The sequence below is a fragment of the Mobula hypostoma genome, chromosome 6 (assembly GCF_963921235.1).
Source record: "Mobula hypostoma chromosome 6, sMobHyp1.1, whole genome shotgun sequence".
Classification (NCBI taxonomy): domain Eukaryota; kingdom Metazoa; phylum Chordata; class Chondrichthyes; order Myliobatiformes; family Myliobatidae; genus Mobula; species Mobula hypostoma.
This window is the reverse complement of record NC_086102.1, coordinates 27,230,739-27,246,145: the sequence shown is the minus strand read 5'-3', so window position 1 is coordinate 27,246,145 and position 15,407 is coordinate 27,230,739. Positions and strand designations below refer to the sequence as shown.

Here is a 15,407-nt window from a genome sequence, read left to right as displayed (position 1 = left end):
GTTCTGATCAACACTCACAACATGCTGGAGGAACTCAGCAGGTCAGGCAGCATCCTTCGTCAGGACACCTCCCAGCATCTGCAGAGTATTTTGTGTTTACATCAGTTTCTGATGAAGTGACTTGATGAGTTCCTCAAGCATTTCGTGTGTGTTAATAAAGAGGAGAGAGGGGAGAGAGATGTGTATATATATAATACACACACACACACACACACACCGTAATCGGTCGACCTTTCGGGCCGAAACCCTTCGTCAGGAGAGATATTTAGGGAGGGAATGCTAAAACCTTGGCAATTTAAGTCACCAATAGTGAATCCGTTAAGTTTGGCGATGAACAACCTGTTATTAGGAGTGGTGAGAGCTTGAACAGAGAACGGAAAGGCGAAATGGAGACCCGAAACTCAAGGCCCTGATTTTAGGATCAACAAGGCCCTTTAATATATCCAGAACAAATCGGTGATTCTAGCTGGGCCTGAGCTCCGTCCTTTGTTCGCTAAACAAATAAAAATAGCAACTACTTCCATTCACAACTTGTTTATCAAAAAAAGTCAAATTTATATTTTAAATATCAATGGCTGAAAACTCTGCCCCCTTTTAGTTATTTCACTTAACCCCAAGATCTCCTACCACTCAGTCGAGTTACTGCTGCCTACACAGAACAGTACTGTGCAGACTTTTAGATTCAAGTATTTGTGATTGGCTGCAGCGTCAGACACTTTGGGTAACTTGGCCGCCCTCTCCAGCAAAGCCCTGCAGCGCCATTTGAACGTGAAGAGGTGCCTTTATTCGTCCGGGTTCCTGCTGCAGCACGTGTTTGTGGCTGGGTTTCAGAGATCTGTAGGTGAGGTTACAGACTTCTATTACTTTAAATTGTTTTAATGCATTTTTTCCCTCATCGTTCATCGATTTGAATTGTAAGCGATAGTATAGTGTGTGAGAGAACTACCATGTGCTGCATTTAGTTAATAGTTATCACCTGACTTTTTTTTCAAATAGTAATATAACAGTGGCCTCGTCTGGATTATTTTCTAGTAGTGAAAGCAATGGGAATGTTGCAGCGTGGATTCAGTAATTGTTACCAGAAATGAGAATTATCAAGGAGATTGTGATGACTTAAAACGTTTTCAACTTTAGTGATATGGAATGTGAAATTTGATTCTGCTTATTTTTTGTTTGGCGTTTCTGCTCACTATGATGCGAGTAAAAATGTTCAAAGTGGTCGTAAAACAAAATTCGGCAATTAAGATATGAAATTCACCTCAGACGGGAAAAAAAGAGCCCCCCCCCCAGGTTGTCTTTGAAAAGGAATCGATATTTTATTTCACTCGGGTGACTAGTGATTGAAAATGGGGAAAAATGCAGATGCTGAACTTCTGAACCAAAACAAGAAAATGCTGGGAAAAACTGGACGGGTCAGCAGTATTTGTAAATGGAGAAACGGAGTTCTTAATGCTTCTAAAAGAAGGAAGAATCAGGCACTTTGAGTGTTAACTCTTTCCACAGTTACTACCTGGCCTGTTGTGTGTTTCCAGCCTTTTCTGTTTTTATTTAAACCAAGGCTACCTATTGTCTTGCTGTGAGCAAGACCAGGGGTAGAGTTTATCTCGTAACTTTTAAAAAAAAATGGTATTATAAAGATCTATTGTTTTTTTTGAAATAAAATTCAATTTGCAAAAATGCACAACTACGGTTTCCATAAAAAAAATTTATGCTGATATTCTCAAAATGTATTCAACATATGTTACCCAAAAATTCCACAGTGGTTCTCATTCTCACTAGGATAGACAAAGCAACTTTACCCTGAGTGAAATCAAATATTCTGGCATCTTTATTTATGATAAATGCATAAAATCACATTTTACATATGCTCCCAAAATATATTAATATAAGTTTCATATGAGTGTGCCCTTCTTTGACCTCCCATTTCTAGCTCTCTAAATACATCTAGCCCCATTCCATTCCTCCAGTTTTCAGTTCCAATGCTTCTCCGATTTCCCTCATTCCTACACTGGTGGCTGAGTCTAACTACCTAGGCCCTAAGTTGTGAAAGTCACTATGTAAACTGTTTTTGCCCATTAAAATTATCTTCCTAATTAAACATTTGTCCAATATCACATTGTATTTTTACTAATGTTCCAGTAAAGTGATTTTGAATATTTTGCTATACAAGTTGTTACGTAAATGCAAGTAATTAATATTTTATACTTTAAAATTTACAAATAATGTATTTCTCTAGATAATCTTAGCATGACAGATTGCAAGAATTAAAATGAGTAATTCAGAAGGTAAATGTGGGAAATAAAACTCATCCACAGATGAGAGTTTTGGAGTGGGATTGAAGGGATCATTTAAGGAATATAGTAATGGTACTTACTGTTGGCTAAAAATTCTGAAAACTCTGGTCAATTTTCAGATCTTGACCTGGTTTGAAGGTGAAGCTTCATTGTTAGTTGAAGGCTAGCCAGGTATAGACTGAAAATTTGGTACTGGTTTCATCAGTGATGGCAATCACGTAATGTTACAGGTCCATCGAGTGTACAGGTCTGAGCGAGGGCTGGCAGTGCGGAAAAAGAATAGGCTTCTGGCACTCTTGACAGTAACTTTGCACTTATAACCAGTAGGTATGAAGTGGGAAACACAGAGAAATCGAGCTGATACCCCCCCCCCCAATCTACACCCTTACCTGCCTACAGGCAAACACTGTGGCTGTGTTATCTGCCCAGCTCAGACTAAGTAGGCCAAACACACTAACTTGCAAAGTATTCAGTAAAGATTCACTGAAACTATATATACTATAAATGCTTAAGCTGGTCTTGCCTTTAAATTTTCCTTTTATATATGCATTCGTGGAAAGCATGTTGCTGGCTTTTAAACTCCATCTCTAATGCCTCTGAGCTAAGTATGAGTTAAATTTGGACTACATTTGGACGATCTTCCGCTACGTTTAGGCTGGGTGAGTGAGGATGAGAGATTTAATTCTCTGAAGGATGTTAGTGAATCACATGGGACTTTTTTTAAATCATGACAATCCTGTTTACTATTGCTGGATGAGCTTTAGTTCCAGATTTATTTCATGATTTGAATTTAAATACCCCATGTTCCATAGCGAGACTCAAACAACTATCCAGGTATCGATCACTAAAATCTCTTGGCTACTAGTTTAGCAACCTAACCAGCACACCATTGTACCTGCTGATTTATACAGATTGGTAATGACATTCTGACTTGTGATTTTAATAAACTATTATCGTGGGTTCAAGGAGGTGGCTACAATGTGGTCATAATACAGAAAATCGCCCATTGGAATATCTCTTTCCTTCACAGGTTGTGCTTAACAGGGATTTGAGATTATGACTTAATCAATGTGCGATTGCTGTAGGCATGTTAACATTAGTATAGGATAGATATATCAGAGGTATTCAGTGCAGGACTTGAGACCATCTTGTATCTCAGGCATTCAGTTGACAGTTGCTCCTAACGGAGGCCTTTCCTTCCAAAGGTAGTTGGTTATCAAAAGGCTTTGACTTTCTAGTACACTTGAGGCCTAATTGCAAATATGGGATAAATGATGGACTGCACTGACACACCAGGTAGTCTCATGCAGTAGATAGGAAGTACATGTTGATCTTCTTCAATGAGATTGTGCAGTGTTTTTTTTCTTGAGCAACACTCAGACAGTCCACTGTTTTAATTTGAATTTTCCTTCTGGCGGGAGCAAAATTTTGTAGCTGAGGTGCAAGGGTGGTCACTGAATTCCTATCGTTGCTCTTTCTCGTTGGGGCTGGTGCAAAACTTCATTCTGTGCCCTTGACTATTGTCAAGGTCTGTGTTATGTTGCAAACGTGCTCCTACATGATAGCGAGACAAGGAATGGGAAGTTTAGAGAGTGGATTGGGAATTTGCCCCTGCTGAAAATAGAATAGTTGACTAGAGCTCCATTGATCTCTGCCAGCTATGACTTGGACAACCTTGACTTCTGGTGGCTTTGCTCCCATAGGGCTGGAGATAGCAGCATTGACCCTTGGGATCTGGTCTCTAGAGATTACATTTCGTCTCCTCCACGTCTATTTTTCTCTGATGTCTTGGTTGCCATAAGTCACTGTCCTCTCGCTACCACCTGTAAGGCACGTGTAGTAGAACTGCCACCAAGACATTCATGGTAAAGAGGTAGTAACTCTTCAATGCTCTGCAGCTGTCAAAATGTCACTTTCCATTCCATGCTTGTTCCTGTAGATCTCCATGATGTCAAGCAACTGATTTTTCTTTCTCCTCACTAAAAATGTCTCCATAATGTCATAATGTCTTCATAATCAAAAGGTAAAAGTGATTACCATATCAAACAGTAAAGATGTGATGCAAAGTTCAAAGTAAATTTATTATTAAAGTCCATATATATTACCTCGATATCCCACCTCTCCCAGAAGTTCCGGGAGTCTCCTGCATATTGATAGTGGCTCCCTGATGCTCACAAATTATATACAATATCCTAGAAATCGATTTTTTTGAGAGAGAGAGCGCGCAAGAGAAAGTGCGAGAGAGAGAGCGCGCGCGCGCCATGGTAGAGTGTTCCAAAAAAAGAAAATATAAAACATACGTTACCCCAGACTATACTAAAGTGTACCCCTGCCTAATAGGGTCAAAAATAATGACAGTGTTGCTCGCTACACTGTTTGCAGCAGTGACTTTTCCATTGCCCATGGTGGGTTAAGACTGTAAAAGACACGTTGAGGTGAGTTTAACAGGTGTCATTCGTTCATTAGCATAGCTAATGTTATTTAAACTAAAACAACAGGAATTCTGCAGATGCTGGAAATTCAAGCAACATACATCAAAGTTGCTGGTGAACGCAGCAGGCCAAGCAGCATCTATAGGAAGAGGCGCAGTCGACGTTTCAGGCCGAGACTCTTCGTCAGGACTAACTGAAGGAAGAGTGAGTAAGGGATTTGAAAGCGGGAGGGGGAGATGCAAAATGATAGGAGAAGACAGGAGGGGGAGGGATAGAGCCGAGAGCTGGACAGGTGATAGGCAAAAGGGGATACGAGAGGATCATGGGACAGGAGGTCCGGGAAGAAAGACAAGGGGTGGGGTGACCCAGAGGATGGGCAAGAGGTATATTCAGAGGGACAGAGGGAGAAAAAGGAGAGTGAGAGAAAGAATGTGTGCATAATGTTTCCATTCTGACATGTCTATCCACGGCCCATTCTGACATGTCTATCCACGGCCTCCTCTACTGTAAAGATGAAGCCACACTCAGGTTGGAGGAACAACACCTTATATTCCGTCTGGGTAGCCTCCAACCTGATGGCATGAACATTGACTTCTCTAACTTCCGCTAGGCCCCACCTCCCCCTCGTACCCCATCTGTTACTCTTTTTAATGCACACATTCTTTCTCTCACTCTCCTTTTTCTCCCTCTGTCCCTCTGAATATACCTCTTGCCCATCCTCTGGGTCACCCCCCCCCCCCCGTCTTTCTTCCCGGACCTCCTGTCCCATGATCCTCTCGTATCCCCTTCTGCCTATCACCTGTCCAGCTCTCAGCTCCATCCCTCCCCCTCCTGTCTTCTCCTATCATTTTGCATCTCCCCCTCCCCCTCCAGCTTTCAAATCCCTTACTCACTCTTCCTTCAGTTAGTCCTGACGAAGGGTCTCGGCCTGAAACGTCGACTGCGCCTCTTCCTATAGATGCTGCTTGGCCTGCTGCGTTCACCAGCAACTTTGATGTATGTTGCTTGTTATTTAAACTAGTTGGCTAGCTGCTAAGGAGCTACTCTATTGCAGACATCCCACCTCTCTCGGAAGTTCCGGAGGTCTTCTGAAAATTGATGGTGCCTGAAATGAGTTTTTGCTGGTGGGATGTCTGTATTACTGTATACAACCCTGCGATTCATTTTCCTGTGGGCATACTCAATAAATCCAATAATCATAATAGAATCATTGAAAGACTGCACCAACAGGGGAGACAACCAAATACAAAAAGAAAGAAAAAAAGTAATAACAATAATAAATAAATAGGCAATAAATATTGAGAACAAGAGATGAAAAGTCTTTGAAAATGAGACCATTGATTGTGGTAACAGTTCAGTGATTGGGCGAGTGAAGTTGAGTTTTAATTAGATGTGTGTGAAACCATTTTACAGATAGGTCTAAAAGGCGTGTTTCACGGTGAGAGAGTCAAGGTACACTCTTTCTGCTGAAGTGTCAGGATTCCTAACAAGAAATGGGAATGCTAGAGGCTAGGGAAATGCTCTGGAAACATAAAGATACAGTCATGGAAGATCTTCAAGGTGCGAGAATTAAGGCAGCCTAAATAGTCTTCTTGTCCAAACTTGTCTTACAATTAATATATCTGTAATTTCTTTATTAAATTCTTGGGCCATATACAGAATCTGAGGCTGAGCCTATTTTGTTAATAAGAGCCTATTATTTGAGTGGTTGGAAAGCACGAGTAGATCATGAGGTCAGTCTGTGCAGTTCTCCCCTCGTGAAGCATATTACATATCTGAGTTCCCTGTTGTCTGTGACTTCCCATATCACAGTGATCCAATAGTTAGTGGCTAGAACTATCCAATCTGTACATAATAAATTTTGAAATATATTTTTGAAGTTTGTTTGATTGAAACGGTTTACTTTCAAAGTATCAGCAGATGTTAAGTGCATCATTCCTTTCTTTTAAACTTTGATTTTTGCAATGTGTTGCTTTATCTCACGAGCTACTTTAAAAGGTCAGGTTTGACAGTGAGCTTTAGTAAGTAAGATCCATTTATAATTGGTGCCACTCTTGCTATAACGTTGAGATCCAATATTTTGATTTCATGGGCTGCTACATTGAAATGTGGCTATATTTAATCATGTTTGTTTTTGCAGAGGTGGGATGAGACTCAAGTCTTACGGTGTTATCCATGAGGCACAGGAGCAGAATTAGGCCATCTGGCCGATTGAATCTGCTCCACCATTCCACCATGAATGATTTATTATACCTCTCAACCCCATGCTCCTGCCTTCTCCCTGTAACCTTTGACACCCATTGCTAATTGAGAACCTATCAACCTCCTCCTTAAATATACTCAATGACTTGACCTTCACAGCAACCTGTGGCAATGAAGTCCATAGACTCACCATCAGAAAAATATTCCTAGTCATCTCTGTTCTAAAGCGAGGTCCTTCTCTTTTTCGGCGATGCCCTATAGTCCTAAACTCACCCACTATAGGAAACGTTCTCCCTACCTTCACTCTAACCATGAATGCAGTAATTTTTGCTGTTGTAATGATCTCTTTCACACTTGATTTTTTTATTTGTCAATTAAATTGATTATGATAGAATTTAAAAGGCCCAAATTGTGTAGAAAACATGATGCCTATTTCTGTGATTTCATATTTCTGTATTGAGCTGCAAACTGATGCACTGCTCTCAAGCAGCAAATTTCCTGGGAGCACAACGAAAGCCATGTTGCTGTACTGTTGTGAGCTAAAGAGGTGCAAACCTACTGTAATAAACAGAACCGTGTTAACCTTTAGGGCGATGGCAGAACAGGAGCTGTGGATCAGTGGCTGGGAGTGTGCTGTGCTAATTCTTGTGAGCTCAGGGAGTGTTAATGCTACAGTAACAGAACCGTGTTAACCTTTAGGGCGATGGCAGAACGGGTGCTTGTGATCGGCAGTGGAGGTCGTGAGCACGCATTGGCATGGAAACTGGCCCAGTCGCCTCACGTCCTGCAGGTTTTGGTTGCTCCAGGGAATGCGGGGACAGTGGACAATGGCAAAATCTCAAATTCAGGTGAGAGCTTCCTTGATTCTGTTCCTTTTCCTGTTCGTTTGAAATTGCTGCATCTTATTCTTTACCTTCCGATTCCAATCTGTACATCACATGGACATCAAAATATGCTGAACTCTGTCGCTTGCATTAAAAATCAGCACATCCATGGATGTGCTAAGGGCAGGCTACAAGTGTCGCCTCACGTAGCAGGCCCACAGTGTTCCATAGAATGACAGAAGCAACAACAACAAAACAAGTCCCTTTCCCATCCCTCCCATTCACACACCTAGACCTGCTGCCAACCCAAGGCAGACCCACCTCCGGTCCTTGTCCCTGGATTTTCAGATTTGCAGACATTGGGCCTCTGTCTTCAGACTGCACCCCAGGACTCACTGATCACAGGTTTGTCCTTCGGGCTTTGACTTCTGGACTTGCACAGATCTCCGACTTGGATATGGACTCCCAATCTGGGACCAGTTTCTGACCTGAGGGACCTCAGTGACTGTGACACGGCTTCCTGGATCTCTGACATTTGTCTGCGGAGTGCTTCGACTTGGACTCTGAAATCCTTCCGGGACTCTTCATTTTCTACCCCGACATCTAAATCCTCTTTATCCCTGTCCCTAAACTCTAACCTTATCCCTAACTTCCCACGCTGTTCCCAAAACCATCCCTACAAACCAAAAAAAAACACAACTGTCCTTATGTTAATAGATATGTAAGCAGGTAATTTAATATTATCCTGTGCAGTTTGGGTATATGTATTTAGTTGTTAAAATTAATGTAATAAAAGTTTTAAAGATGGGTAATGTATAATTAATTCATAACAGTCTGGTTTAGCAAAGAGGAACTTTTGATGGAGTGAAGATTGGAAATTGTGTTATTCTTTAGAATTTTCTGAAATTATGCTGCAAAATCTGTTATATAAGTCTGATGTCTGATGAAACGACTTGATTTTGAAACCTGTTTGGTTAACCATTCATTTTGTATGGGGGTACAGATGGTGGCAGTTTTGAGTGATCCAGTATTTGATGTTGCCTTTACAATCCAGAGCTCTTCGCCATGTGTGGGTGTATTTAATATGAATACCTTCTACCCAATGGCATGCTGAAATCTTGGTCTTACTTCAAAAACAGTTTAAATACTCCAAGCTATGTAGGTCTATCCTTGAACCCCTTGGGATAATATCAGATAATTTTATTTATCCAAAGTACAAGTATAAATAATTGAAAATTTAAACAAAACAAATTAAAATCCGCAATGGTGGAAAGGGGAAGATCTGATTATTTTGTGTATTTCCTTTTTTAATTTCTAGTATATTTAATGTGTCTAATCTGTTCATAGTTTGGGAGTACCATCTAATCTATGGATTTATTTAACCATTGCAAAACACTTATCGTTCCATTGCCTTTGTTCAATAAACCTCCTCTCATCTGTGCATTAGTTGTAAATGACCTCAGTTATCTCTGTTGTCTGTAGATAACCTTTCTGATATTGATAATCAAAGCTGACAGAGGAAAGCAAGTGACCTACTTAAATATGTCTGTCTCTTGCTTTGAGGCAAAGGTCATTTCATAAATCTGTGGTAATATTGCAAATTATTCTGAATTATATGGCTAAACAGAACTAGTGATATAATACTTTTCTCAGTGTTAAAATTTAACAAGTTGCATTATATTAAAGTTGCCAAATGGTTGGATTGTCACAATGAGTTTTGAATATTAGTCAACACCATAAGAAACAAAAATATGAAGTTTGCGGCTACCCATGGTACATTTGGTATAAGGAACTTTACCTTTGATATCAATTTCTTTGAAATTGAAGCTGGAGGCTTGTGCATGAAGTTAATACAATGATGTATAGTTTTACTTTGGTAACCTGTAAATTCAAAGAATCATCTTGTAAAGGATTTCTCTTAAAAGTTATCTTTCCATATGCATTGTGCAAACAGTCTTGTTTTTTTTTCCCCATTGCAGCTGTTTCTGTCAGCAATCATGCAATTCTTGCCCAATACTGCAAAGACCACAACATTGGCCTGGTGGTGGTTGGTCCGGAGGCTCCCCTTGCTGCAGGTAAACACAAGGTCTCTGACACTGGGCTACAGGAGTGGCACTGCTCTGAAGTGGCTCTATTTTAGTGCATTGTCAGCTGAACAGCAGTGTTCACTCTTTGAAGGTTTTGACCAGTAATGAATAAGATTAATGCAACTTAATAACTTAATAAATGCAAAGGTCTAGTTGGAATCTCTTTAATGGTTTAGGTCAATAGGATGTTTTCTGTTTGTACGTTTATAAATATCTTTCAATCTGTTCATTATTTTCCAGGTAAATGCTGAATATTATTTTTCTCTTAACCCTCAAAATGATTTCTAGTTTTTCTTGTTGTAAAATGATTATTTGTGTCATTTGTAGATTCCTTATTTTTCTTTTAGGGAACTGCATCATTCAGTAGCTTCATACTTTCTAAAAGCTTCAATGGGATTTTGAGGGCTGAAGTGATGTCTGACTGCCCGACTGTATTACAGTGTGTGCCTTTGTGCACACAGACTGTGAAGCACACCATTGATTGTTAGGTGTGTTGCCGTCAGCAAAAGCTGGTCAGTTGTGCAGTTTGAACAATGTCATTATGCTACGGTGTTGTTACCTGCATAGATTGGTTCAATTGGTGTTCAATACTTTTCCTGATTAGTTTGCTAAAGACTTGCAGCTCTATTCTGATTTTAAGTTGAAATTGTGGTAACTACTGTACTACAGGTATCACAGAATGGTAAAATATAAATAATACTTGCATAGGGCACCATGGTGGTGTAGCAGTTAGTGTGATGCTTTAAGCACCAGTGACCTGAGTTCAATTCCCACTGCTGTCTGCAAGGAGTTTGTACGTCCTCCCCATGGCTGTGTGGGTTTCCTCCAGGTGCTCCTTCCACTCTTCAAAGACATGGTCACATGGGTATAATTGGACTGTATGGGTCTGTTACCATGGTGTATCCCAAAATAAAATAGTGCTTATTTCTTATGGAAATGCCCATGTTTGGTTTTGCTTGGCATTGATTTTATTCTAGTCCTATTTGTAATGCAATCTGTTTATTAGGATTAAAAATACTTTCTTAAAGCTTTTTTAGTGACTTACTTGTGTTTACATTATTCCATAACCTATGGTGCTTCTGTCAAATTAAAATAAACTCTAAAAGTAATGTCATCCATTTGAACCATTTTCAAGGACAGTCGCAGTAACACCATTTGAAGGGGCCTTGAGTTATTTAAAAACTTACAAGGCACTGCACTGGGCAAAACTGGTAGAGATTGATCTTGGAACCAACTGTATATATTTGCTTTGTGAGATTTATTTTTCTTTATAATCCTCTATTTATTCTTTCTCTCCTGGAACTTGTTTGTTGAAGTAAAACATAAGCATTAGCACTTTTGGATGTGTGTGATGTGCGGGATGTGCTGTTTGGGTTATTCTTCAGTACTTGTCCCCAAATTTGCCTTGTATATGTCCAGGTGGTGGGGTTGGCTGGGGCAATGGGTGGTTTCTGATCTTCTGGGACAGTCAGACCCCAGGGGAAGAGTTGATGTCAACTGGGGTGGGGGGGAGAGTTTGGGGGGAGTGGGGGTGTTGCGAATATAGCGTCATTGGTGGGGGAAATGCTTCAGCTCCTCTTGGTCCAACAGATTTGCTACATTTTCACAGCATCTTTTTGAGGAAGTTGTCCTCGTTACCCTTAGGACTGGAAAGCTCACTCAAGGTTAAACTTTGAAGCCATTTTAACTGTGATGCACAAACATGAGAAAATCTGCAGATGCTGGAAATCCAAAGCAGCACACACAAAGCTGGAGGAACTCAGCAGGTCAGGCTGCATCTATGGAAAAAGTATACACAGTCGATGTTTTGGGCTGAACCCCTTATCAAGTCCTGATAAAGGGTCTCAGCCTGCAATGTTAATTGTTTACTCTTTTTCATGGGTCCTGCCTGGCCTGCTGAGTTCCTCCAGCATTTTGTTTGTGTGTGTTGACTCTGATGCACAAAAGTTCACTGGTTCAATACCGGACTCATTCACACTTCCACTAAAACCAGAGCTGTGTGGATAGGAGGCATGTTGGGATGAAGTTGTGAGGTATTAATTTTTCTATGTGTCATTAAAATAATCTCTTGAGGAAAGTTTAATTTTGATCTTGTTTAGCTATATGCAAACTTACAGACTAAATCTCAGGATAGTGAATGTGCTTTCAAACCATCCCTGAGACATTGCGCCCTGCCTGCAATGTTTACAATCATTTCTTGCTGTGTCTTGTGCTCAGAGTTTCTGTATTAAGCTTCTGCGTTAACTCGACGCTGTAACCTACACAAGTGGCCTATGCGCGTTGTGAGCATTTATACTTGTGCGTTGGTGTGTCTGCGTCATTCTGCAATTTGCACACGTCATGCATGCGCACACACCTGCCCGTGCAAGGCTTCATGGTCATGGTAGTCTTTCTCGGGGTAAACAAGTTTAAAGCGAGCGTCTTTTTTCGTGAAAGTAAAATGTGTCCTCCATAATTTCGGAGGTCTGTGATGCTTTATGGAAAGCATTGCAGCCAGAGTTCCTTCCCTGCCCTTCAGTCGCCCAATGGGAAGCTATTGCAGCGTAGGATGACATGCGATGCTACCAAGCGGACCAATCACAGTTGTTGCGTTCTGCTGCGTTGCCGCGACGCGTAGTTACATTTTGGGAGAGGTGCGCGTCAGGCTACGGCATAGGGATCTGCGTAGACTCTGTGTAGGGTTCGTGGCGATGCTGTACTTAGGCCGTCAGGTTGACGCAGAAGTATAAATCAGCCTTTAGAGAGAACCCGAAATTACAGATTTAAAAACTGCATGTAACAGTATTGGCCACCAGGTGGCAGGATTTTCCCTTCTGTTTTAGCAATAATAAACCACTTGTGTGGGTTTATCCAGGCTCAACCAGCTGAAATGTTGACCTCAGCTGGGTTGGCAGGATTGGCTTGCGTGAACTGGTTTAGCAGGCAAACATCTATCAACCCTTTTGTCCAGCAATCTGAGAATGGAGAATAATAAAAACTCAGCCAACCAATCGTTCTCCAACAGTTACCAGCTCAGAAAGAGCTCTTGTGTAGATGGGGCACAGTAGCATAAAGTTTCTGGATTTATATCAAGAGGACTGGATTGTTGCTTTAAAGACGTGACTTCAAATCCACAATGGTAGCTAGGGGATTTAAAGTTAAGTTATTAAATAAGATTGGAATTTGTGAAGGTGATCTGGCTCAGAAATGTCCTTTTTATAGGGATCAAAATGAAACGAGCTTGTTTAGTCTACATAAAATGTGACAGAATAACAGGAAGATTGGGGAAGGGCATTTAAAACTGGCTGAGCCACAGATGTTCACTTGACGAGTGTGAAGAGGAAAAGAATGTTGCATAAGTTCCTTCAAGCACTCCACCCCTATCCTACCAGCCTCCAGTATACTTAGAACATAGACCAGTACAACACAGTACAGGCTATTCAGCCCACAGAGTTGTACCGACCTTTCAGCCTACTCTAGGATCAATCTGACCCACCCTTCCTTCCCACATAACCCTCCACTTCTCTTTCATTCATGTGCCTAAGAGTCTCAGTCAGAGTCCTGAATATATCTGCCTCTACCCGGGTAGCACATTCTACACACCCAACATTCTTCTGTTTCCCCATTCTGACATTCCCCTCCCCCCCCCATACTTTCCTCCAATCACCTTAAAAATATGCACCCTTGTATTTGCTATTTCCACTCTTGCGGGGGGGGGGGGGAGGAAATAGCGCTGTCTGTCCACTCTACCGGTACCTTTTATTTTACACACCTCTATAAAGTCACCTCTCATCTTCCCTTGCTCCAAAGAGCAAAACCTTAGCTTGCTCAACCTATCCTCGTGTATCACTTCAAATTGAAGAGTAATGTTTTTAAAAGCCTGTTTGGAAACCTTTCAGAGCCTGTTGCTTAAGAGACGTTTCTTCTTTCCTGTCATGTGTTCTTCAGGAATTGTTGATGACTTGATGGCTGCTGGAGTGAGATGTTTTGGCCCTTCAGCAAAGGCAACACAACTGGAAGCCAGCAAGCATTTCGCAAAAGACTTTATGGATCGGCATGATATCCCCAGTGCTCGATGGAAGGCATTTACAGACGCTGGGGAAGCGTGTAGCTTTATTCAGCGGTAAGAGGAGCCACTAACCAAGTGGTGGGCACATTAATAAGGTTTTGCTGCAGTGCTTATTTTAATATGACTTGTGGCTGAGACTGCCAGTCAGAACATCCAGGCCATCAATTTAATTCAAGTTTAATTGTTATTCAACCAGACATGAATATAGGCAAACGAGACAACATTACACTGGGGTCAAGGTGCAAAACACAGTGCAAACAGTCACACAGCACATACAAGCACGTAAAGATATCACTAAGACACAGCCACGCAAGGAAAAGCGGTCCAGACCCGAGCCATGGGTGCCGTAGAAATCTACGGTTGATCAGAGTGCAGCTTATCTTCTGCTGAGCAAACACTGGTGGGCAGCACCGACTCCAGCCTGGACGACGCACCACACCGCCCTGGGTGGAGTGCACCGGCTCCAATGCCTCTCTCCTGGCGGCTGTAAACGGGCGACACCATGGCTTGAGGTCTAATCCTCGTACATACAAGATAGCAATCACACATCAGATACCAACTAGGTCAAATTCCTAGTGTTTCAATTAACAGGGTGGGTCTACATCTCACTATTTGTCTCAAGGTTTTTGTCAATGTTTGAAAACAAATTGTAATTGTTTAACATTGAATTTCCATTCCTCTGCTATGAAACCAATTTTTACAAAAGTCATAGTTATTATTATTCAGGTGCCTTGCCATTCGGCGTGGGCGATCATGTCTCTCCATCCATCACAGTCCCTGACCCTCCGAATTGTAGTTGTTGCCTCCCCTGTTTCTAACCATGATGTTATTCCATCTATCATTTTCATTCTCTGCCTGCCTCTGCCTCTTTTTCCTTCCAGCTTTCCAGTTGTAACTAAATGTTCTAATGCCTCTCTTCGCATGATGTGTCCAAAGAATTTTGATTGCTGTTTTCTGATTTTTTTTAAGTAAATGTACGTTTTGTTTTCGTTCTCTGTGGAACTTCTTCGTTGGTTATCCTGTCCATGTATGATATGCATAGCATTCTTCTGAGTCATAGTGGATGATGTTTTTAGCTCACAATTTTTCCATATTGCTTGTAATGCGTAACGTATCAATTTCATACTTGTTACATACACCTGTTGGGGTGCATTCTCCAGATACCTTTTTAGGTAACCGTAGCCTTCAGCCAGGAGCAGATGTCATCAGGTGGTTCCCAATCTTCACAGAGTGTTTCGACCCTTAACCACAACACTCTCCAGTTGGTGGGCCAGCAGTGGTGGCCAAATCACTGCCTATCTGCTCCTGGCTTCCGGCTTCCCTCCTCTCACCTACTCCAAATCCAACAAGGGGCTCTTTCTGCCTCTTCCCCCATCCTATGAGCTGCTTGTTTTTTGCTCCTTTCATCCAGGCCCAGAGCTGACAACAACCAGCATGCTGATTTGGCTGGGAAACCTATGCAGCCGATCTCCACAGGGAACAACCATGCCTGCCATCCCTTGTCTTTACACTCCTGCACG

The 15,407-nt window shown here is 41.5% G+C and overlaps 1 protein-coding gene across 1 annotated transcript in view; it reads left to right on the top strand.

Moving 5' to 3' along the window:
- Positions 1–499: 499 nt before the first annotated feature.
- The window catches only part of gart (phosphoribosylglycinamide formyltransferase), a 61,318-nt gene continuing 46,410 nt past the window's right edge, over positions 500–15,407 (top strand). Inside the window, exons 1-4 of the mRNA XM_063050451.1 lie at positions 500–841; positions 7,628–7,776; positions 9,732–9,827; positions 13,767–13,941. Of these exons, the coding sequence (XP_062906521.1) occupies positions 7,632–7,776; positions 9,732–9,827; positions 13,767–13,941 (416 nt within the window). The 5' untranslated portion in view covers positions 500–841; positions 7,628–7,631. The remainder of the gene's footprint in view (positions 842–7,627; positions 7,777–9,731; positions 9,828–13,766; positions 13,942–15,407) is intronic.